The following is a 25,821-nucleotide window of genomic DNA, read 5'->3' as shown; positions in this document are numbered from 1 at the left end:
GGTATCATTACAGGATTCAATCCCAAATCGATATCATTGCATATAAAACAATTTAGACAACATAATAACAAAAAAATATTCAAAAATTAGCCAATTACCTATAAATTATTAAATTAATACATTAGTCAAAGTCAAATCAGTCTAAACAAATTGGATACTAAACATACTTAATATTAAATTAATAACATAATCCGAGATCAATAAACAAAGTAGGTAACATAATTCAAGTTAGTCATCAAATTAACTACATAGTTAAGTTGCCAACCTGACAAGTTCTGCAGGCTACATGCAGCGTGTGCAGCCGCTCGCGGCCCTCGAGCCAGACACGCACCGCCCACGCCAGCTCCACACGCACCCAGCCTTCGCCTATATCCGTCTCCTTGATGGCGATTGGCTTGGTTTTCTTGAACTGCTGCTGTGAGTCCCAGTGGGCCGCTTCGGAGATCACGAATGTCTGGTTGTATTCGTCTAGCGGGTCCTTTTCCTGAAAAAAAAAAGATATTTGCCATGTAGGAATATCAGAGAACTCCTATTTAACCGACTTCAAATTAAGGGGGGCTTTTTGACCAGATGGACGTACAAAGAGATTTTTTTTTAATTCGAAAAACAATCTGACTCGGACGGTATTTGAACCCGCAGCTCTTACCATGCCGGGAAAGCGTGTTAACCATTACACCACCGGGTCCTCCTGTCCATGCGATTTTTTTTCGGTCCATCTACCGTCATTAAGCCAACACACGGACTTACTCTCACCATAAGAGTCACCATAAGGGTAATGTGTGTGTAGGATAGGTATTAACCACGGATTAGAAGAAAGTGGTTGGTAGGGCCAAGTGAATATGAGCAAATAGTTCATACTACAACTGCACTCCACTCGTCCGCAAACTTTACGACGCACGGAGCTCCGTGATAGTACCTTAAAAGGTAGTTTTGTGTATTATAACCTGAAGCGCAAAAAAATTAACATTGACTATCATGCAAAGAGACCCCTCCTTATCACAGGAAAGCTGAAAACCTTAGTATGATCGGCTATTTCGTAAAAAAAATACATTTGTATGCAGTATCTTACGAAAAGTAATGATAAAATTGCAGCCTATCACATGAAATATACATTGCCGGTAAAGTGGCTATGAAATTTGAGAAGCAGTTGAAATATCGTAGTTATCTGTTTGCAGGAGTAGTAGTAGTAAAAGAGAGTGGGGTTGAACCGGCGTCAGCGGTTCTCATACAAAATGCGCGTTAGTAACAATGTGAACTTAAACTATGTTAATAACATAGTTTAGTTTAGTTTTAATAAATATGGATTTAAGTCTGAAATAAATAAATGAATTTCATTAATTTCTTCCATCGTGTGAGGTGGAGTACCAACCTCATCAACCCTGTTAGGGTTACTATTGAGCCGCCAAAGGCCCCTGACATGGCTCATGTAACGACTGCTTACTTACATCAGTAAGTAGTAACCGGGACCAACGGCTTAACGTGCCTTCCGAAGGACGGATCATCTTACTTTCGGACAATCTGGTGATCAGCCAGTAATGTCCTAACCAAACTAGGGACCACAAAGTAATTTTTGTGATATGTCCCCACCGGGAATCGAACCCGGGACCTCCGGATCGTGAGCCTAACGCTCAGCCACTGGACCATGGATTCGTCTTCTTAGGAATTGCGAACGTCACTTTATGTATGTGGTACCAACCTTATAAAACCACAGCTCTACAACAGTAACCTCTTCAGGTTCCACATCTGGTGGTAGTTCAAACTGCAAACAGGTGAAGGGGTATCGCCCTGAAGTCAAGCATTCTCCTGTAACAAGATAAAAATAAAAAAGATAAATATTTCTAATTGTGTATACATTTAGGTCCAGTTATACATAAATCCCTGCCCAGGGATACGGGCGAAGACCTCAACGGTTGTAGAGGCGAAGATGGTAGGCATGGGTACAATGAGTCACAGGGACTGTGACCTGGAACCTGACAGAGGGCAGCAGTAACTGTCACTAATATTCAGAGGCGGAGGACAAGAGTCCTCGCAAGAGACCGCGTATGGGCTTAGTAATAGACTACTCTGGGCGCCATCCCACTTGCGTCAACCAGAGTACTGCGAGGCGGAAGGCAAGAGGGAAACCACTGCCCTCTTTTTCCCTAAAAAAGTGGCATGGAAAATGCTGCACCGACAAGAGCGTGGCTCTTAAATTGATGATGAATAAATAATCATCGAACTTAAAACATAGTACCTAAAAAAATAAAAGATTTCAAAAATAAGTAAACTTAACCAGACTTTACCAAGAAATCTTTCTTTCTTTCTTTCAAATCTGCCAAAACGGTACTTACTTCGAAAACTATTTTTATATTACGTAATTTGACAGCAACATCTGAGTAATTGTAATTTTTAAATTGTGTGACATAAAAGCACCGAATAATTTCGCTATTTTTAGACCCATTGTATCTACTATTACATACTCCAAGGTAAGCACATAATAGTTATGTCAGCCATTACGAATTTACGACGTAAGTACCTAAATGTTTAAAATTAAACAAATTTAGTCATTGAAGTTTGTTCAGCTTGAAATAGAAATAGCACTAAAAATACATTATTTATCACATTGTTGCTGTTTCCAGTAGGTACACCCCGTCTAATTTTATTTTAAAATACTTGTAATTTTATTATCCGCTGAAAAAAGAAAGGGACGGAGCTAATCGACAAGCTTATTAATTGAACACTTAATCGGTGGCGCAGCGATTAACGCGCTCGGTCTGCGATTGTTGAAGTAAAGCAAATTTCGCAAAGGCCGGTCATAGGATGGGTGACCACAAAAAAAAGTTTTCATCTCGAGCTCCTCCGTGCTTCGGAAGGCACGTTAAGCCGTTGGTCCCGGCTGCATTAGCAGTCGTTAATAACCATCAATCCGAACTGGGCCCGCGTGATGGTTTAAGGCCCGATCTCCCTATCCATCCATAGGGAAGGCCCGTGCCCCAGCAGTGGGGACGTTAATGGGCTGGTGATGGTGGTCAATTTTAGACACAAATCTAAAAGAACCTAAAAATCTTACATCGGTAAATAACCCGACAAAATTAAGTTGTCAGCACACGTCAAACGGGTTGTATACCAGCGAGATACCTATTCTATTCGCCCGGGTTATTCATTTATTTTAAAATTAACACCAGTCAATCGTCCGTCCTGACAATATCGGTCCCGCTTGGCTCCCATAACACCGTCTTCCAGGCCGAGTGTATGGGCATCACGCTAGCAGCAAATGCGATCATGGCCAGGCAGGTACGGGACAATTCCATTAGAATACTCTCGGACAGCATGGCAGTTTTACAAGCCCTCAACAACTACTGCATTAGTTCAGGGCTCATACACAACTGCCACCAATCACTGACTGAAGTATGTAAGTACAACCACGTCACTTTACAATGGATCAAAGGACACAGCGGTTCAAGAGGTAACGACGCGGCGGACGAGCTAGCTAGAAGGGGATCGGAGGCAACGGCCATCGGTCCGGAGCCGATATTGCCGATCCCATTCGGACAGGTTCGTTCGCTGCTACGGACGAGAGTCGCCAACAAACACAGCAAACTATGGACCACCGAAAAGGAATGCAGGCAGGCTAAGATGGCACTACACAACATTGATAGCCGTCTCTCCAAGAGACTTCTGAAATTAAAGAGGTCTCAACTAAGACAGGTAACAGCTGTTATTACTGGTCACGGTGCCTTCAACAAACATCTGTTCACACTAGGTGTCACTGACAGCCCCCTGTGCAGAGCCTGCATGGAGGCGGAGGAGACAGCGGCTCACGTTCTACTGGAGTGTGGAGGAGTCGCCAACTACCGGGCCAGGCACCTCGGCGCCTCCCCGAGGTGGTCAGCAACGTCAAAGGACTGTTAGACTTCCTTGGGGAACTAGGCTGGCTGGAGTAATCCAGCCGTTTCAGGTATCACGCAAAATAGGCGCACAGACGTCGAGTTGCGGAAACCGGCCCGCGAATACCAATACCAATACCAATCGTCCGTCCTTTTCCTTTTCGGCGGATAAGAAAATGACAGGTGTAACTTCAAGAATCAGCACTTGTCTTACTAAATATACTTAATACCTCCCATTATTTATTTTAAAATGACGTTACAGCATGATTTTCACGTGCACACATCGTGTTTCATTATTATACTCTAAGTACTGCATTATAGGTATTTTAAATCGCCACTTTTGACGAAATCGCTACTGAAACGCAACGGCTACGTAGGTATATGTATATTATACAGGGTGTTAGTAACATGGTAACGAAAACTTTGAGGGATGATTTAGCTGATTATTCTGAGTTAATATCAATTGGAATTTATCATCGCAAAAGTATAGAATTGAAATTAAGTAATTTTGCGACGGAAAATTCCACTTGAAATCAACTCAGAATCATGGTCCGAATCATGCCCCTCAGTATTCGTTAGGATGTCACTAACACCCTGTATATACGGATAAATAAGAAGAATCCAGAATATACCAAAAAGTATATATAAGCTCACAACTATATCCCAACATCAAAACCACACTCACACCCATCGCAAGATGAACTAAGTACCCACACCTCACCGAGCTTTCTGTTAGACCAACGTGATAGGTGAGCCGTATCGCCGTCTATACTGGTCGAGCCAACTAGGTTAGTGAATACAGCACTTAAATGATAAATTATATAAAAAAAATAACTCATTGGTTCTATTTCAGAATTCCATATCTATTACGGAACTATTTGAATTTGATTCATTCAACGAATTCCCACCGTGTATTAATATCATATTTAAGAGTAATCTTATATTTTGTTATTTATCGAAATTATCTTTAAGGTTGTTCAATTCTTGTGATTAATTAAAATTCTTTACTAACTGTTTACTACAAAGTAATCGCGTTTTTGTTATTGAAAACATAAGATAAAAGATGACACGATTTATTAAAATAAATAACGACTCACTTATTACATTTAGCTATTTATTTACCTGCGTATTGAATTTGTAGTAATTTTAAGAAAAATGTAATCACTACATAGTCCTCGTATAAAACAAAGTCGCTTTTTCTGTCCCTATATCCCTATGTACGCTTAAATCTTTAAAACTACGCAACGGATTTTGATGCGATTTTTTTTAATAGATAGAGTGATTCAAGAGGAAGGTTTATATGTATAATAACATCCATTAAATAGTGGAGAAGTAGAAATGTTATATATTAAATAATATATATTAAATAAATATATATTATAAAAAAATATTTTTTAAAATATACATATATATATTTTGATTTATAATTTTAATTTTATATTTTTTAAAATAAGCGTTTGTAATTTTTAAAATACATCCGAAAACTGACAGGTAGCCAATTAAAATAAGTAGGTACCAACGCTTCGGAACTTTCATGTCTGATTTTCAGCGCACGAAAGTTCACAACATCACGGGTTTTTTTGAAGAAAACACTCACTAGTAACTTAATTAACTCCGCACGAAAAACTATAAGTACTAAAAAAAGAGTAAAAAGAGGAAGAGAAGAGGAAAAAAAGGACAGAGTAAAAGTGTTTTATATTGTACGGTCACGAGTACTAACATGTACACACTTTGAAACCATGTCACATTAACTTTTTTGACAAATTAAACGGTATAAGTCTCATTAAAGTGAGGAGCTCGGTGTCGCAGCTGTTAACGCGCTCGGTCTGCGATTGTTGAAGTTAAGCAACTTTCGCAAAGGCCGGTCATAGGATGGGTGACCACAAAAAAAAAGTTTTCATCTCGAGCTCCTCCGTGCTTCGGAAGGCACGTTAAGCCGTTGGTTCCGGCTGCATTAGCAGTCGTTAATAACCACCATTCCGCACTGGGCCCGCGTGGTGGTTTAAGGCCCGATCTCCCTATCCATCCATAGGGAAGGCCCGTGCCCCAGCAGTGGGGACGTTAATGGGCTGGTGATGATGAAGTCTCATGTCAAATATGATAGTGCGACAGGGTTCTAAAGTGGGTACATGATATTGCTCATGACTGTACACTGAAATAGAATATCATCCAACAACTATAATGTTATTTACCTAAACATTTTTAACAAAAAGCGTGTTCGTTCCGTGCACACATCTTGTTATCACAGGTCACTTCTCGTCCCAATTAGCTGAGGTCAATTCTGCTTATATTGGCGCGGAATAGTCGTAGGTAAAGGTCCATATTCCAGTTTATTAACCGAGTGTTAACAAACATACTAACACATCGTTGTCATATATACATAATGTCACGCCCACTGTATAAGAAAACAACTTACAGATTAGAGTTACGTTGGAATAAGATCTCGGACTTTTGGCTTTCCCCGGGCGCATAATATAACCTTTAAAAAAAAGCGGCCAAGTGCGAGTCGGACTCGCCCATGAAGGGTTCCGTAACAGCAAGTAACATAATATAAAAGTAAATTACGGTTTACGATTTATGATGTATTAAAAAAAACTACTCACTAGATTTAGTTCAAACCAATTTTCGTTGGTAGTTTGCATGCTTAATCTACATCATATATATTTTTTTGTTTTATCCTCCTCTTATTGTAGAAGTTACAGGGGGAGGGACACATATTTTACCACTTTGGAAGTGTCTCTCGCGCAAACTATTCAGTTTAGAAAAAAATTTTGGTTAAAAAAAAGGTTTGATGAAAAAATTTTTTTGAGTTTCAGTTCTATATATGGGGACCCCCAATTTTTTTTTTTCTATCATTGCATAAAAATCTTAATGCGGTTCACAGAATATCACATATTTATCAAGTTTCAACAGTATAGCTATTATAGTTTCGGAGAAAAGTGGCTGTGACATACGGACGGACGGACGGAGAGACATGACGAATCTATAAGGGTTCCGTTATTTGCCATTAGGCTACGGAACCCTAAAAATTGGCTAGCTGATAAGAAATTTTATGACTTGCTTGAAATTTTCAACAACAGTGAAATTTAAAATTGACAAATGTTTATAATGTGACTAATTATTAGGTACTTAAGTACTTACTTAATTCCTTGATGCTTAATACTGACATTATTTGCAATATTGTACGTCCGACATGGACATGCTGTTGAGACAATTTCATAATGTTTGACACCTGCATGTATGTACCTACACAGTAGTGATGTAACGAATATTCGCATTCGCATTCGCATTCGCGAATATCCGCAAATTTTTGAATATTCGCATTCGCATTCGCAAAATTTATGCGAATACTTAGCGAATGTTTTAGCGAAAGTTCATCTTGAGCTACATTAGAGTGGTGAAAATGTGTCGCTTTCTTTTTACATTTGTTAATGGCTGCAATGATTGATTCTTGTGACTTAAGCCCTTCTTTAACAACAAGTTGGATTTGGTGCGATGAACAATCAATGTTTTTAATGCTCAATAAAGAAATACCTTTTTTCATGTTAGTGCCACCATCTCTTACAATACATAATACGTTTTCTTTGGGAATTCCCCACGATGACAACATAGTTTCTAACTTTGCCGCTATATTTTCTCCTGTATGTCGCCCATCGTTGAATACTTCTGCTTTCAATACAATCATTTTTCGTTCAAAATTATTGGTAATTCCGTGACAAGTGAAACTTATACGAAACGTCAAACCTATCAAACATTTTAAGCGCGCTTTTTTGACATTTTAAAATATTCGCATTCGTATTCGCATTCGCGAATGTTGAAGATAATTATTCGCAATCGCATTCGCATTCGCGAATGTGAAAAATCCAACATTCGTTACATCACTACTACACAGCTTCTCAATAAATGTTTCTTGTTTCTTGTTTATATCCTACTTCAGTTCGTCACCATCTGCGACGTACTGAATTTGAAGTAGCGTTTCTAAATACGCTTACGGACTTTGTCTTGCTTTTTAGTTTGATAGGGTTTTTTTTTGACTTGACTTATTGTAGACTTGCCTCAGATGGCATTGGCTATTTGGCCGGACAAATGGGGAGCGCTGAAGACTCTCACCCGGTACAACGTTTAAGACAACAGGCCTGAGGGTGCCTAGTTGGGCGCGAACCTCGACTCAGGGCGTTTTTATTTTCAATCCGGACTTTTTTAAATGTCCGGTTTTTTTCTCATGTCTTCCTTTTTGATGGTGACCCTACATAAAAGTGTAGTAAATTACCTAATCAGTGTTTTAAGTATGTACATAAGTAAAACTATCATTTTGCATCTTATTATAAAATACTTACCTAATTCGTAAATCACCCTAAGAATATATTGAATATTTCTTTCACCCTAAGAGTGCCTGGAAGAAATTGCTGTTTGGCAATATGGCTGCCGATTGTACGTCTAAATATTGTCATTTTGTAATTGTCCTTGTACAGTTTTTTTCAATAAAAATACATGTTCATTGAAAAGTTTAACTATTTTCATAATATAAATGAAATGCCGCAATCTATATTTGTTGTTGTGTAGAAACTTTAGTCTTCTTATATCGTGTGGGTTGTGAGGTGGATTACCAACCCCATCAACCCTGGTGTCAGGGTTATTACTGAGCCGCCTTTTTTTGACATGACTTATTGTAGATTTGCCGCAGATGGCATTAACTACTTGGCCGGACAAATGGGGAGCGCTGAAGGCTCTCACCCGGTAGGCTGAGCCGCCATAGACCCCTGACATGACAGAAATGTTGTTATGTTGCCAACATTGATAAAGGTATTAAAGGTTATTAACCTGTTAGTCCACAGTCCAAACGAACAAAATATGATTTACAACAACAAAAACACTTTATTTCACTTTATTTATTTTTATTCTTGCAACTAAAGCTTTGATAGGAACATAATTTTATTTTATTTGATTTATTTTATTTTATTAGAGTGGAGATGACCCCCGTGCCGGATTGACCTTGGCGCGAAGGTTGCCCATTGCTGTACAGCGAGGAAATGCGGCTAGTGTAATGGGCACCTTCGCGCCCGGATTAGTCAGGGGCGGGCTTTTTGACGAGTGCAGTAAATAGCATCATTTTTGTTAATTATTTATGTCATTTCGTGTTTAGAAGTGTTTAAGTTTCATTTGTAATTGTTTTTAGTGTTGTGTTTTATTAATATTATGTTTTAATTTTATTTTATTGGGTCAAATTGGTCTCCTAGGTTCTGTAAAAACAAATGTATCTGTTTCCAGTGGTTGAGCGTTGTGCTCACGATCCGGAGGTCCCGGGTTCGTATCCCGGTGGGGACAAATCACAAAAATTACTTTGTGATCCCTAGTTTGGTTAGAACATTACAGGCTGATCACCTGATTGTCCAAAAACTAAGATGATCCTTACTTCAGAAGGCACGTTAAGCCGTTGGTCCCGGTTACTATTAACTGATGTAAGGAAGTAATCGTTACACGAGCCATGTTAGGGGCCTTTGGCAGCTCAATCATAACCCTGACACCAGGGTTGATGGGGCTGGTATTCCACCTCACAACCCACACGATAATAAGATGTCCGGGTGAAGATATTCTACGAAACATCTTCCTTATTTACCTAACGGAGATAAATAAACATAATTACTTATAATAATATTAAATTGTTCTGTGAACTTACGGATAACAGCAGAAAAATATTAACAAGCAAGTAAACATTATAATCGTAACTTTTTGATTTATTTACTATACGCATATAAAACGATCAAGGACTCGTATTCCTCGTTTAAATTAATTATGAGTAAACAAATTAATTACTCACGTATCTAATTCGTATTGGGGTAGGCAAAGTTGCAAAGCTCCTAGTAACGCTTATGTTATGTTATGTTAGTGGGCTCTGTTTTCAGATATGGAATTTGAACTTAAAACCTCCTTAAAACTATTAATAACTACAATAGCGATAAAAAACTACAGGTGGTTGAGTTGAGTTTGTATTTACAATTAACTTTGACCTGTATCACGTTAATCGCATGTTTGCATATTATTCTTTCGTGTCGGTCGTGAGGTCAATGACCGAGCCCATCAACCTGGTGTCAGGCTGGGTTAATATTCCGCCAAGAGACTTTGTAACGATTATCTACATACATCTAAATACTTAAGTAAATTTTTAACTGCTTAACGTGCCCTCGAAAGCACGGATCATCTACTTTCAGACACTCAAGTGATTACCTGTAATGTTTTTTTTAATATATATATATATACATATATTGGTGTTAATTCCTGTAAACACTATCTAATTTTATTTTAAGTTATATCTGTCATTTTCTTATCCGAAAAGGAAAGGGACGGGAAATCGACAAGCATAAAATTTATTCTTTATACGACCCAATTACTCTAGCCATAGAGGCAGCCAATCAGCTCGCGACACCAAACATTTCAGGACCCCGATATCGACCCCGCCGGCGTGGTCGACGATTTCCCTCAATCAGCGCTATCGACCAAATAATTCTTTCAAATATTTTTCCTCTCAGACGACGCCCTGAGCCGAGGTTCACGCTCAACTGGGCACCCTCAGGCCTGTTGTCTTATGCCTTGTGCCGGGTGAGAGCCTTCAGCGCGCCCCATTTCTCCGGCCACGTAGTTAATGCCATTTCGCGTCAAAAAGAAAATAATTCAAGGTTTCGTTTGAAGAAAATTACATCAGAGTGTGTTTTTTTAAAGGCGCAATACGTTATCTATCACAGCGTTTTTTCTTTGAACCCTTCTCGTGGTAATAATTAGAGTGAGGTCGGCATTTTATCGCGACGTATGACCTAACATTGCGCGGCGCACACTTCACACGCGTGATTCACTATATTACTACTAGCAGAGATACTATGCATACATACACACGATTATGTCTATCAGGTAGGCAGAAATCACGGAATTCCACTTACTAAGTACTATCCTAATACATCACTTTCGTTTCTTCCACTCTCATCAAAGACTTCACGCATGCTCGTCGGTTTAAGTACTAAAGTACGCAATTCTGATCTTTGGTTCTTTCACATATTTTTCCTCTCAGACGACGCCCTGAGCCGAGGTTCGCGCCCAACTGGGCACCCTCAGGCCTGTTGAACGTTGTACCGGGTGAGAGCCTTCAGCGCTCCCCATTTGTCCGGCCAAGTAGGCAAAGCTACAATATGTCACGTCAAAAAAAAAAAAGATCTTTGGTGTGCATATTTTATCATAATATTTACGACTAGCTTTTGCCCGCGACTTCGTCCGCGTGGCGTGTTATATAAGAAAGAGATCTTTGTGTGTGTGGGAGTGCATACTTATGCAGTTAAGATTTTTTCATAATTTTTTTTTCCCAATAACTCCCATTTTTCAAAATACAGCCAAAAATAAACTTTATATTTACTAAGGTATGCATGCATGCTAGATTGAATCAATTGATTGAATTGATTTTTTTTTTAATTGATTGTTCATTGAGTTTTAATTTTAATACACACTTCCTCTCTTCCCTTCAACGTTGCTGTGCCCTACAGGGTCCATGTTTTAGTTCCTATGCCTATGTAACACCCCATTGTACTACATGGAATGCAATAAATAATTTAATTGAATTGAATTGAAAACATCTATCTTACGCGGTTTCGATTTTTTCATACAAATGTTTTTTCCCGCTTACTCCCGTTTCCGTGGGAATTTTGCAATATCCTGTTGCAACTAAGCTTTAAGTTAACTAAGGTACCTGCATGCCAAATTTCAAGCGTCTAACTTAAGCGGTTTAGATTTTTCATACAAAAGGATTTTCCCGCAAATTTCCGTTTCCGTGGGAATTCCGGGAATTCCTTTCTTAGTGCACCTCTACGGTACCTAAGCTATGTCCCTTCCAAATTTCAAATGCCTACGTTTAGCCGTTCAGGCTATGCGTTGATTATGTCAGTCACTGAGTCAGTCAGTTTCTCCTTTTATTTAGATTTGATTTTTTCATACAAATGTTTTTCCCGCTAACTACCGTTCCCGTGGGAATTTTGTAATATCCTGTTGCAACTAAGCTTTAAGTTTACTAAAGTACCTGCATGCCAAATTTCAAACGTCTAACTTGAGTGGTTTAGATTTTTCATACAAAAGGATTTTCCCGCTAATTCCCGTTCCCGTGGGAATTTCGGGAATTCCTTTCTTAGTGCACCTCTACGGTACTTATGGTACCTGCATGCCAAATTTCAAACGTCTAACTTGAGTGGTTTAGATTTTTCATACAAAAGGATTTTCCCGCTAATTCCCGTTTCCGTGGGAATTTCGGGAATTCCTTTCTTAGTACACCTCTACGGCATCTAAGGTACCTGCATGACAAATTTCAAACGTCTAACTTGAGTGGTTTAGATTTTTCATACAAAAGGATTTTCCCGCTAATTCCCGTTCTCGTGGGAATTTCGGGAATTCCTTTCTTAGTGCACCTCTACGGCACCTATGGTACCTGCATGCCAAATTTCAAACGTCTAACTTGAGTGGTTTAGATTTTTCATACAAAAGGATTTTCCCGCTAATTCCCGTTCCCGTGGGAATTTCGGGAATTCCTTTCTTAGTGTACCTCTACGGTATTTAAGGTACCTGCATGACAAATTTCAAACGTCTAACTTGAATGGTTTAGATTTTTCACACAAAAGGATTTTCCCGCTAATTCCCGTTCCCGTGGGAATTTCGGGAATTCCTTTCTTAGTGCACCTCTACGGTATCTAAGGTACCTGCGAGCCAAATTTCAAACATCTAACTTGAATGGTTTAGATTTTTTATACAAAAGGATTTTCCCGTTAATTCCCGTTCCCGTGAGAATTTTGGGAATTCCTTTCTTAGTGCACCTCTACGGTACCTATGGTACCTGCATGCCAAATTTCAAACGTCTAACTTGAGTGGTTTAGATTTTTCATACAAAAGGATTTTCCCGCTAATTGCCGTTCCCGTGGGAATTTCGGGAATTCCTTTTTTAGTACACCTCTACGGTATCTAAGGTACCTGCATGACAAATTTCAAACGTCTAACTTGAGTGGTTTAGATTTTTCATACAAAAGGATTTTCCCGCTAATTCCCGTTCTCGTGGGAATTTCGGGAATTCCTTTCTTAGTGTACCTCTACGGTATCTAAGGTACCTGCATGCCAAATTTCAAACGTCTAACTTGAGTGGTTTAGATTTTTCATACAAAAGGATTTTCCCGCTAATTCCCGTTCCCGTAGGAATTTCGGGAATTCCTTTCTTAGTGCACCTCTACGGTATCTAAGGTACCTGCATGCCAAATTTCAAACGTCTAACTTGAGCGGTTTAGATTTTTCATACAAAAGGATTTCCCTTCACTACTCTGCTCCTATTGATTGTAGCGTGATGAAAAGTATACTATAACCTGTCCAGGAGTGTGAAGAATAATTGTACCAAGTTTCATTAAAATCCGTCCAGTAGTTTTTGTTTCTATAAGGAACATACAGACAGACAGACAGACAGACAGACAGACAGACAGACAGACAGACAAAAATTTTACTGATTGCATTTTTGGCATCAGTATCGACCACTTATCACCCCCTGATAGTTATTTTGAAAAAATATTTAATGTACAGAATTGACCTCTCTACAGATTTATTATAAGTATAGATAAATAGCCGAGGAGGGATCTCCTCATATGACAGTCGATATTTGATTTAGTGACGAATCTGCATGACAACTGCGCCGCGCGCCGCGCGAATTATATCGAGCGCTTCGACCAATAAACGAACGATACGAATGCTATCGACGTAGACGGACGTCAAACGGCTATTGGTCGAAGGCCTCGATATAATTCGCTGGTTACCGTGCAGAGCCTACTGCAGATTATAATACACAAGACGACCTTTTAATATACTATCGCGGAGCTCCATGCGTCGTAAAGTTTGCGGACGAGTGGAGTGCAATGTTGCAGTACTTACAGGGTGTTAGTAACATCGTAACGAAAAGTTTGAGGGATGATTCAGACCATGATTCTGAGTTAATATCAAGTGGAATTTTCACTCGTAAAAGTATGGAACTGAATATAGTTTTAAAAAACACTAAATTGTTATGAATTTTCCGACAGGAAATTCCACTTGATATCAACACAGAATCATGGTCTGAATCATCCCCCTCAGTATTCGTTACGGTGTCACTAACACCCATACGTAATGAATGCTCAGGGAGATGATTCAGCTCATTATTCTGAGTTAATATTTTCCATCGCAAAAGTATAGAAATGAAAATAAATAAAAATTAAAAGAACTAAAAAATCATGAATTTTCCGACGGAAAGTTCCACTTGAGGTTAACTCAGAATCATGGTCTGAATCATCCCCCTCAGTATTCGTTACGATGTCACTAACACCCTGTATATATTTCTTCGCCTGAAACGCACTTTGACTATAATTAAAATAATTAATAGTACTAATAGATAAGAGTCTCCCAATTAAACACAGTTCAACGGGCCAGGCCGTGAAGACGGACATATATTTTTTTATTCAAACATTATACCTAAGGTGACCCTAATAGATAAATTGATTTATGTAGTTCCGTGTATTAGACTGGAACCAGACGATTAGAATCGGTTAGAGATAACATAGGCGCCGTGAAAGGGAAGAAAAATTTAGAAATAAGTAGAAATCAGAAATCAGAATCATTTATTCAACGTAATTATCATGGATAAACGTTGTGCTCACGATCCGGAGGTCCCGGGTTCAAATCCCGGTGGGGACATATCACAAAAATCACTTTGTGATCCCTAGTTTGGTTAGGACATTACAGGCTGATCACCTGATTGTCCGAAAGTAAGATGATCCATGCTTCGGAAGGCACGGTAAGCCGTTGGTCCCGGTTACTACTTACTCATGTAAGTAAGGAGTCGTTACATGAGCCATGTCAGGGGCCTTTGGTGGCTCAATAGTAACCCTGACACCAGGGTTGATGGGGTTGGTACTCCATCTCACAATCCACACGATAGAAGAAGATTTACTCATATTTTTTGGTGGACCGGTACGACTCGCCGCTGCTGAACCGCTGGGTGCGATTGCACGCTGTTACATAGCTGCCCGCGGCTTCGGTGATTCGGGCCGGTCTCATGTGTTTTATTTTTATGTTGTTCGCCTTTCGAATCTGTTACTAATACTAGGTTAAGCTTTTTGTTACTAAGTAAATATGGACTAGTTTCCGAAATAAGTAAATATTTTGAATTTGAATTTGAATTTGAATGGCTTAACGTGCCTTCCGATGCACGGAGAATCTTACTTTCGGACAATCTGGTGATCAGCCAGTAATGTCCTTACCAAACTAGGGACCACAAAGTATTTTTTGTGATATTTCTCCACCGCAAAATGTTCATAAGCAAATGTTTGAGCAAATTGTTTATAAGTTTAGAACAACAATAAGGTCACCACATGCCCATACAATGGTAACCTGTTGCTCTCAGTGATTGGCACTACTCTTCAGACTTCCTCTTTATTCATTCATCATCATCATCATCAATTTAAGAGCCACGCTCTTGTCGGTGCAGCATTTTCCATGCTACTTATTTAGGGAAAAATAGGGCAGTGGTTTCCCTCTTGCCTTCCGCCCAAGCCATTACTAATCACAGATAATTATAGTATTCATAATTAGTGGCTAATTGATGCTTCGGGTGAAGGACTGTGTGTAAGTATCAACACGATGTCCGTTAGCAATGCAATCTAATGAACAAAGTCCAATTATAATTAACTAGCCGTCCGTCCCGGCTTCGCACGGGTAGATAAATATTTTTTAATCACAAACCCTAGACATATATATGAATATTTCAATACAAAAATTTGCCAAATCGCTTCAGCCGTTCTCGAGTTTTATCTAGATAAACGAACAGCAATTCATTTTTATATTATATATTGATTAAGAGTACCTTTTAGTGGGGATCCCTATTTTTTTCTAGCAATTAATATAGCCTATGTTCCTCAGGGGTAATGTAACATTCTAATGGTGAAAAAATGTTTGAAATCGATCCAGTGCTTTTTGAGTTTATTCAATACAAACAAAAATGCAAATATTTCCTCTTTATAATATAAGTAAAGATATATTATTACTAGCGACCCGCCCCGGCTTCGCACGGGTATTATGTCTGTTCAGAGTTCAGAGTCGATAGCTTTAAAAATAATATATTTTCCAAACAAACTTACAGCCCCTATTTGACCCCTATGCGGGTTGAATTTCACCATAATCCTGTCTTAGTTAGCATATACGTCCTAAAAAAATAAAATAGGCGGCCAATCAGCTCTCCGACCCCGCCGGCGTGGTCGACGTTTTTCCTCATTCAGCGCTTATCACTATCAACCCACTAGGATCGATTAATTATTACAAATATATTTTTCTCAGACGACGGCCTGAGCCGAAGTCCGCGCCCAACTGGACACCTTCAAACCTGTTTTCTTAAAGGAATTCTGATAATTGGGTATTTGCCTAGGTCAAAGATAAATTATGAAATTCTGATTACTAAATAAAGACAGATCTAAAGGAGACAAAAAACGTTTTCTTTTTTTCTATTTAACATATTTATGCATTTTAATTTAATAACGAAAAACGTGATAATACGTGCGAAATTTTGTCACGTTTTTCTATGACGTCACAGTGTGCTTTTTTATACAAATTCCATAGTAATTTCGTGTTTTGACGTTTAGTAAAAAGTAATTGATATGACTAGTTGGAAACTAACCTATTAAATAAGCTTGAGTTTAGTTTGTATAAAAAACTTGCAGCCACTGTTGATACGAAGTCCTAAGATGGATATGATGAACCTTAACCAGTGGCTACAAGTTGTCTTTGATTACTTGTGGCTCTGCCCACCCCATTTGGGATTACGGGCGTGAGTTTATGTATGTATGTATGTTGTATAAAAAAGTAATTAATTAATTGCCATAACCCCTTCCATGAGAAAAACGAAAGTTCAAAGAATATAACATGTGTTATTAGATAATGATTATTCAATGTTTTGATTTGAGTTATCTGTAAGGCACGGCAGCGGCGCGGGCGGCGTCTTGGGTGATAGGTTAGCGCGCGAGTTTTCCGGTATATAAGCATGCTGAATTGATGATAAATGAAAGCTATTCATGATCTTCATTGATAATATACATTAATGTGTAGATTTGCTGGCCGGTCAAGTAGTTAATGCCATCTGCAGCAAATCTACAATAAGTTAGTCAAAAAAAAAACGTAGCCAATGAGCCCCTCTATCTAATTTTTCGTTTTGAACGGCAATGGCCGACCCTGTCTAAATAATACATTCATAGAACATTCAATGCGAAAGTTCCAGATATAAGTACCTATATCATGCAAATAACATGTAAGTACAATTTATTGAGCAAAAAATATACAGTTCAAATGTTAACGGAAACAAGGAATTAATCTTCTACACGCTTAAAGATTTTTTTTCTGAATGTTATCAGTCACAGGGGTCTTAAACAAACATACTAACGTCGTGACTTTTTATCGTGTTTCAAATAAATTATTTTGAAACATTTTGACCTATTTTCGCACGGTGTACGCGTGTTTTGGCGATAGGTCACACCGAGAGCTCTCAGCGCTCCCCATTTATCCGGCCAAGTAGTTAATGTCATCTGCGGCAAATCTAGAATACTTACTTAAATCACGTAAAAAAAGGCGATCTACACGAGCTCTGTGAGCTACATTGGTAACTGATGATTTTGACTGTATTACTATATGAATGTATAACAAATACTTAGCTTATGAGAGAATTATTTAATGTGTTTTCACCAACAAGAACAATATGTAAGCAAGAAAATAAAACGAAGATACAAAACGTTGTCAAAAAGAAGAAATATAAAAACGTAAACTGATTATAAAATCTGCGAAGAGTTCGCAACAAGCTCATTCCACCCCTTTTATCTTCGGACTTCCAGACGTGCGGCCGGGTTCCATCCCTATTTGCTGGATATCCCAACTATTCGCACAAAGCGCTTCGCGTCGTCCTTCATTATGCGCACTGCTAGGGCTTCTGTATTTCCGAATGCATATAACCCGGGTGCTTTCAAGGCCAGAGTGAACAGGCACCTTCTGGGCGAGTTTGCTCCATCTTAGGCCTCGTCAATGCCTTCGGGCAAGTCTGGGGCCAAGAACAAATCCATCAAAGGTTAAAAAAGTAAACTTTTATATTTATCACATTGCGCGGTTATCATTTTAAATATTCCTACTTGACAATTGGGTATTTTATACAAGCACTCCTCGCCAGTTATGTTTGAGTCCCATGAGTTATTGATTGCTATTGATTCTAATTGCTATTCAAAATTCTAGATTAAGTAAATTAAAATTCATCATTTATGGCGTTATAAATAAATAAAATAAATAAATAAATAAATAAAATGTTTATTTTCTTTAAAAGGTTTCATAATCTTTGACAATAATAGCTTGTGTTGGGAGGCACCGCTCTTCCATAATACTAGTTTTAAATGTAATAAAAAGTAAAAGTAAAGTAAAGTATGTATACGTTTTTACAATAAAATACCAGATAATATTTTAAATTTGTCAGAATATAAATTTAAAGCTCATTGTGAAGCTTACTTTACGTAAAAAAGCTTATTATAAGATTAATGATTATTTAAATGATAAAAATATCTGGTATTTTTTGTGTTCCTCTAGTTATTAAATAACTTGTAATGTATATTGATTTTCACATTGATTTAAAAGATGTGTTGCTGTTGCAGTTTCTTGTCATTTCTTCTCCTCAGCCATAACACCTTGCGAGATGACGTAAATTCAAAAATGTTACATTGACCTTCGACAAGTTTATCCATGATAATTACGTTGAATAAATGATTCTGATTCTAAGGTTGAAGGCTCCATCCAGTAAACTTGTAGATCATTTCATCATCGTACTACTAAGATATTTATAAGTACCTACAGCAATTCCTAGTATCATATCCGTATCTCGGTATCACGTGAACCTTGTTGGTCGGCGCGTGCGCCGCTATGTAAATAATAACATTTATATCATCTTCGTTATGGCCGTGTGCTGGCCGAGCCGCTCCTCTGACGATGCCCTGACCCGAAGTTCGCGACCATCTGGGCACCCTCAGACATACATACATATATACATTAACTCACGCCCGTAATCCCTAATGGGGTGGGCAGAGCCACAAGTAATCAAAGACAACTTGCAGCCACAGTTGATACGATGCCGTAAGCTGGATATGATAAATCTTATGGTGATAAGTGATCAGCCTATCGCCCATAACATTAGTCCATCATGTTAGAGGACACAATCCCTCTGTCGGATTTCACGACATGCCCGGGAAGACAAGCAGCTGAACGTGGTCTATGTTTTTTATTTGCTCCCAGAACAGCATAGAAGCAAACCCTCAGATATATTCACTTGAATTTTGCGTCAAGACCTCAGCGCTTCCATTTTTTTTTTTTATTAAATCTTAATACTAAAAATACAATTTGTCAATGGCCTGCAAAACTGTTTAAACAGTTTGTCTGCAGGAAAGAGTCTCTACTAATAATATTAACTTATATCTAATAGTAATTTGTAAGTAGGAGCACAGTGAATGTGTCACATTATTTAAAAAAAAACAATTAATAACATAAATTAGCTAGGACACGAGTCTAAAAGGTATTGTTTAAGTATTTTTTTATATTTACTTTTATTTGGTTCTAGACGGATGTTCTCAGGCAAACTATTTAGTAAGTAGGGAAGTCTCTTTAATCCAGTTAATTAGGTAGTATTAGATAGAAAAGAATCGATCGACCTAATATCAAAATTCAAATTCAAAATTTAATTTTTTCAAAATTGACTTACAAAGTTAGCGCTTTTTGAACGTCAAAAAATAAATTACATATTATGTAACTAGTTGTAAAACTACTACCACATCGGAATCTGTAACGCTGAGAGAAAGACGTGGCTAGAAAACCTCCCAGCACCTGTGCTGGGCTAGAGCCCTGGCTCTAGTCCTATGTTTTCCTTTCTTTTCTTTTTATAAATCCAGTTTGTATTACATAATTTATAGACTTAAATACAATAGTATTCCAATTACAGTCGGTGGAAGGAAAGTGAAAAATAAAGATTTTACGTGACTTTATCACAGAAACAGTGTTTTATGAGCTCCCTGACAGAAGCAGGCCTGTCCACATACGCAGCACCCGATCACGAGTTGACACGAAAGCCAGCCATCGCTCCCTTCGCACATTTTTGCACAAAGCGACCCGACTATCGACTGTTACATCACTATGCCAATGAACGTCACAACACTAGCTTCCGTGCTTTGACAGATGTAATTCTTACCGCGTTTTGAAGTTTTGTAAAATGTTATCCCATAACGAAAACATTGTCATGTATTTTATTTTATTTATTTTTTATTTTTTTGACGTGACTTATTGTAGATTTGCCGCAGATGGCATTAACTACTTGGCCGGACAAATGGGGAGCGCTGAAGGCTCTCACCCGGTACAACGTTTAAGCCAACAGGCCTGAGGGTGCCCAGTTGGGCGCGAACCTCGGCTCAGGGCGTCGTCTGAGAGGAAAAATATTTGAAAGAATTAATCGACCCTAGTGGGTCGATAGCGATAAGCGCTGATTGAGGGAAATCGTCGACCACGCCGGCGGGGTCGGTATCAGGGTCCTAAAGTGTTTGATGTCGCGAGCTGATTGGCTGCCTCTATGGCTAGAGTAATCGGGTCGTCGGGATCGTATATTACGTCCTTCGGACGCCGATACCATTGTCATGTAAAATTATGCTTTGACGAGATTATATCGATCTTCTTCTATTTATTTCTTATAAAATAGTAATCAGAATTTTATAATTTATCTTGTACCTAGTTAGTACACGACCCAATTGTACCTACTTAATGTAGTATTTATAAATTGCACATGTTACAAAATTAATTATAAACATACGCACTGTTTAGGTACAAAGGTTAATGTGAGAGATGACATAGATATTTCATATTATATATTGGCGAACTTCCAATAATAAAAACGGTTTTCGTGCAAACATAGATATAATATTACAAGAAGAACAAAAGAACCTAAGTCATTATCAAAAGCAAAGACAATAAAAGAATAAAAAACTATATAAAAGAGGTAAAATTCTATAAAAAGATGTGCTATCTTGCACATTCTCCCCTTTTTTTAATTGCAAAGAATCTTGGCAAGCCTCCTTAGGGGTCTGCGCAAGATTTATTTATTTATTTGGTCAACCAACGGCAAGTACACTGATACATGGTTACAGTTTGCAGTTAATACATATAAAAAACTAAGCGCCTCGCCACTTACAGGTGGACACAACATGCACTAATACTTTAGGTACTTAATTACAAAATTAAATTAGAGCTAGAAAAATTAACAACTTCAATGATTAAAAAGTATCTGTTATAGATAAAACAGTCTTTTTGATTCGAGGAACAGATGTGAAGAAGATATCTATTTTATCTGCATACAATTCGTAAGTAGTAAACAACCGAACCAACGAATAGTGTTGTTTAAGATTTGTGCGACATCTAGGAAGCGAGAACAACTTGATTCCGGCTCCGGTGCAGACATCTGCAACGCGAACATTATATTTAACTCTGTTTTCAATGAATAGCCCAACTGGGCACTTTCAGGACTGTTGTCTTAAATTTTATACCGGGTGAGAACCCACAGCGCTCCCCACTTGTCCGGCCAAGTTGTTAAAGCCATACGCGGCAAAACTACAGTAAGTCACGTCAAAATCACTACATAGTATAAAATAAAAGAAAGTCGCTTTTTCTGTCCCTATGTACGCTTAAATCTTTAAAACTACGCAACGGATTTTGATGCAGTTTTTTAAATAGATAAAGTGATTGAAGAGGAAGGTTTATGTATAATAATATCCATTAAATAGTGGAGAAATACTGTTATTTTTGAGGTTTTTAATGTCGTAAATCATTTCATTTTTTCCTCAACATTGCATTCGAACGAAGCCGGGGCGGGTAAAATATAAACTACACATTCCCTGTCGGTTTTAACGACATGCCCGCGAAGATAAGCAGCGAGACGTGTTCTATGTTATTTGATCGACAGAATTTGTAGGTAAGTACATCACTTATAATTATTTAAAACAAATAACAGCTCTCTTGAAGAGATAAACTTGTATACAGCGCACTTTCGCGTCGCAATAATGTAATCAAGAATTTTATTAAATACCTATATTTTTAATTACCGTCACACATAAAATCAGACACGTACTTCAACCTATATTGAAATTCACGAGTTTTTACGTGCTTATTGTAGACATTATATGTATTTTTGAATAATTTTGCACCCGAGTAATGAGAAAATAGGTAATTATCGCACATGATTGAGAAGGAAATGTTAAGTTGGTTTGGACACGTAGAGCGGATGAAGGATAATAGAATTGCGAAAGCGTTACATTAAGCGAAAGTTGATGGTAGGGCTGGCAGAGGAAGACCTAGAAGGACTTACATTGACCAAATTGGAGATGTCCTTAGAAAAGGTTTAATACGATCTACTCTGAACCGGCGTGCGTGTATGAGGCGATTGATGAATGTCGAGGAAGCAAGCGAAGTGTGTCAGGATCGAAGCAAATAAGTTTCTATAGTCTCTGCTTACCCCGGTGGGAAATGGGCGTGAGTTTATGTACGTATGTATGTAGGTAATTATCGCGTTAAATGTCTAAAGAGCCATCTATATTATTTTATGGGAAGGTAGCCTGGAAAACCCCTCATACATCAATGTTTTCGTTCGACACCTTTTTAAGGTTCCGTGCCATAATGGTAAAAAGCCCTGGTGAGACGTCTGCTTGTTAAAACAACAAATCCCCCGAAAATTCATGAATAATTTTTGTGTGTTTTTTAAATTATTTTCTATTCCATACTTTTGCGACGGAAAATCCACTTGATATCAACTCAGAATCGTGGTCTTAACCCTCAAAGTTTTCGTTACGATGTCACTAACACCCTGTATATACGTTCGTTTGTCTCGCGAGACTGGCGGGGCCGATTTGGCTGATTTTGGTTGTGAAAGTTTTGTCGTAGTCCGGGGAAAGTATTATGAAAAAAAAAAATTATCGTTTATAAATTAGTATAGGAAAAAAATATGAACAAAGTTGGGTCCCAACTGAACCGGTGTAGGACCAACCTCCCAATCACCTACATGGGGCTTAAAGGAGTCGCCATACTGTGAAAGCGGTCACCCGGATAAAACCTTATCTCCCATAAATTATGAAAAAAATTTGATCCCGATCGAACCGCGTAGGACCAACCTCGGGAGGTCGCACTATCACTTACATGGGGCTTAAAGGAGTCGCCATACTGTGAATGTGGTCACCCGGATCAAACCCTATCTCCCATAGTGGACGAGTGCCCTCTGCAACGGTTCCCAGGTGGCATAGCCGAGCTGCATTGTGAGACGGATGCGCAGAGACTTGGTTGAGGGAGCTTATAAATTTATGATCTACACAGGATAGCAATAAGTACCTAATAATTTAATTTATTTAATTTATTATAATACATACATAAACATACATAAACTCATGCCTATTTCCCACCGGGGTAAGCAGAGACTATAGAATTCCATTTGCTTCGATCCTGACACACTTCTCTTGCTTCCTCCACATTCATCAATCGCGTGCGTCGTGCGTCGTCGCGTGTTCGTTTATTATAATATATTTTATTTTATTTATTGTAATTGCTTCTATGCTGTTCTGGGAGCAAATAAAAAACATAGAACACGTTCAGCTGCTTGTCTTCCCGGGCATGTCGTAAAAACCGACAGAGGGATTGTGTCCTCTAACATGATGGACTAATGTTATGGGCGATAGGCTGATCCCTTATCACCATAAGGTTCATCATATCCAGCTTACGATAACGTATCAACAGTGGCTGCAAGTTGTCTTTGATTGCTTGTGGCTCTGCCCACCCCATTAGGGATTACGGGCGTGAGTTTATGTATGTATGTATTGTAGTTGTTTTTAGTTTTAGTAGGCTAGTTTTAATTATTTGTAATGTTAAGATTAAGAAGTTTATATTTGTAATAAAGTTTTGATTGAAATATGGCAATTTTTTTTTTATGAAATCAATAAGACAGGTGATACGAAGTTCTCCAGGTTATCTAGTCTATAGTCTTTTTATAGTGTGGGTTGTGGGGTGGAACACCAGCCTCATCAACCCTGGTGTCAGGGTTATGATTGAGCCGCCAAAGGCCCCTGACATGGCTTATGTAACGATTACTCACTTACATCAGTAAATAGTAACAGGGACCAACGGCTTAACGTGCCTTCCGAAGCACGAATCAACTTTCTTTTCACACAATCAGGTGATCAGCCTGTATTGTCTTAATCAAACTAGGGATCACAATGTGATTTTTGTGATATGCCCCACCGGGATTCGAATCCGGGGCCTCCGGATTGTGTATCCAAGGCTCAACCACTGGACCACAGAGGCCGTTAGGATATTATTTAAAAAGAAACACTCACCTTCCGTTGGAAATATGATCTTCTGTTCAGTTCTGCCGTAATAGTCGTCGAACTCAGGTGGCTTGTCACTGCCCTGGCTCAGAGTCTGTCCCTGTGCGACCGGCATGGGCAGGGAGTTCACCGGCATCGCGACCGCCGGCTTCTTACTCAACCGCAACTTTTTCAATATCTGTTGCTTCACAAACTGTATCCTAGCATCCATCAACTCTTCTACGCTCAGATCGGCATTAGCACAATTAGCACAGGTCCCTAACATTTGTCCTAAGCTAAGACTGACTAGAATCGAGTACACAAACACTATTAACACCATTGTGATTGTGGCGCCGGCGCAGCAGGTTGAAATAGAATAGGAGATCGAGAGGCATCGGTCGTACGCGCACGACTGTGCTATGCGCGTGCGCGCCGCGGTTTAAGTGCGAGCCGCTCAGACGTGATTTTGGCGGTGTGTCCGTTATCGCGGGGATATGATTTTGGCGATGACTTTGTATAAATTAGTAATTAGTAGGCTAATTTGTGTGTTTAATATTGCACACTTATTTCGTCAGATTTGGATACTGCAAAGAAAAACATTTTTTTTAAAGTTTTGCGATATTAAATTATTAGATCTTCTTTTATCGTGTGGGTTGTGAGGTGAACCAACCTCATCAGTCATGGTTTCAGGGTTACTATTGAGCCGCCAAAGGGCTCTGACCTGGCTCATGTAACGAATCTTACAGCTAAAATATCAATTTTACAAATAATAATAGAGAAAAGCAGTACAATAAAAAAATCAATTTTCTTATCAAATTTTTGTGTGCCGAGGTTTTCCTTGCAGCTTCTTTTCCCCGGCTATACAGGTTGTGAGAAGCTGCAGTAGTTTTAGACGGATGAGACGTTCGTTATGTAAAAATTGCCGATTCCAAGTGTAACTATGACCTACTAAATAAAGATATTTTTGAATTTGAATTACTCTTAAACCCACTGACTCACTCACTCACTCCTTCCCGGGCGCGGGCGCGGGTTTGAATCCCGGTGGGGACATAACCCTAGTTTGATTAGAACATTACAGGCTGATCACCTGATTGTCCGAAAGTAAGATGATCCGGAACCCACGTTAAGCCGTTGGTTGGTCCCGGTTACTACTTACTGATGTAAGTAAGTAGTCGTTACATGAGCCATGTCAGGGGCCTTTGGCGGGTCAGTAATAACCCTGACACCAGGATTGATGGGGTTAGTAATCCACCTCACAATCCACACGATAGGAGGAGGAAGCCAAGCTGCTTTTGCTGCCAGCACACTAAATACCACCTGCTTTGTATATAATGTATGTGTCAAGTGGAGAATCCAGGACCTCAAGGTTGGGTACAGATACGCCGGGTCACTGATACGTACTTGCTCGCTGGACTGTGATATCGACCACTTATCACATAACTAGGTACATCAGTATTCTGTCTGATACATACATAAACATATATGGCCTAAAGACCTTTATACCCAGGCCAAAAATTAAAAAAAAA

General features: G+C 38.7%; 1 protein-coding gene across 1 annotated transcript in view; it reads right to left on the bottom strand.

Moving 5' to 3' along the window:
- The window catches only part of LOC126377748 (inhibin beta A chain), a 31,021-nt gene extending 6,302 nt beyond the window's left edge, over nucleotides 1–24,719 (bottom strand). Inside the window, exons 1-3 of the mRNA XM_050025557.1 lie at nucleotides 24,326–24,719; nucleotides 1,697–1,803; nucleotides 266–484 (exon numbers count right to left, since the gene is read on the bottom strand). Of these exons, the coding sequence (XP_049881514.1) occupies nucleotides 266–484; nucleotides 1,697–1,803; nucleotides 24,326–24,635 (636 nt within the window). The 5' untranslated portion in view covers nucleotides 24,636–24,719. The remainder of the gene's footprint in view (nucleotides 1–265; nucleotides 485–1,696; nucleotides 1,804–24,325) is intronic.
- Nucleotides 24,720–25,821: the final 1,102 nt, after the last annotated feature.

This window comes from Pectinophora gossypiella, chromosome 24 (genome assembly GCF_024362695.1).
Source record: "Pectinophora gossypiella chromosome 24, ilPecGoss1.1, whole genome shotgun sequence".
NCBI classification, from domain to species: Eukaryota; Metazoa; Arthropoda; class Insecta; order Lepidoptera; family Gelechiidae; genus Pectinophora; species Pectinophora gossypiella.
The sequence above is the reverse complement of the archived record's forward strand: the minus strand, read 5'-3'. Positions and strand labels throughout refer to the sequence as shown.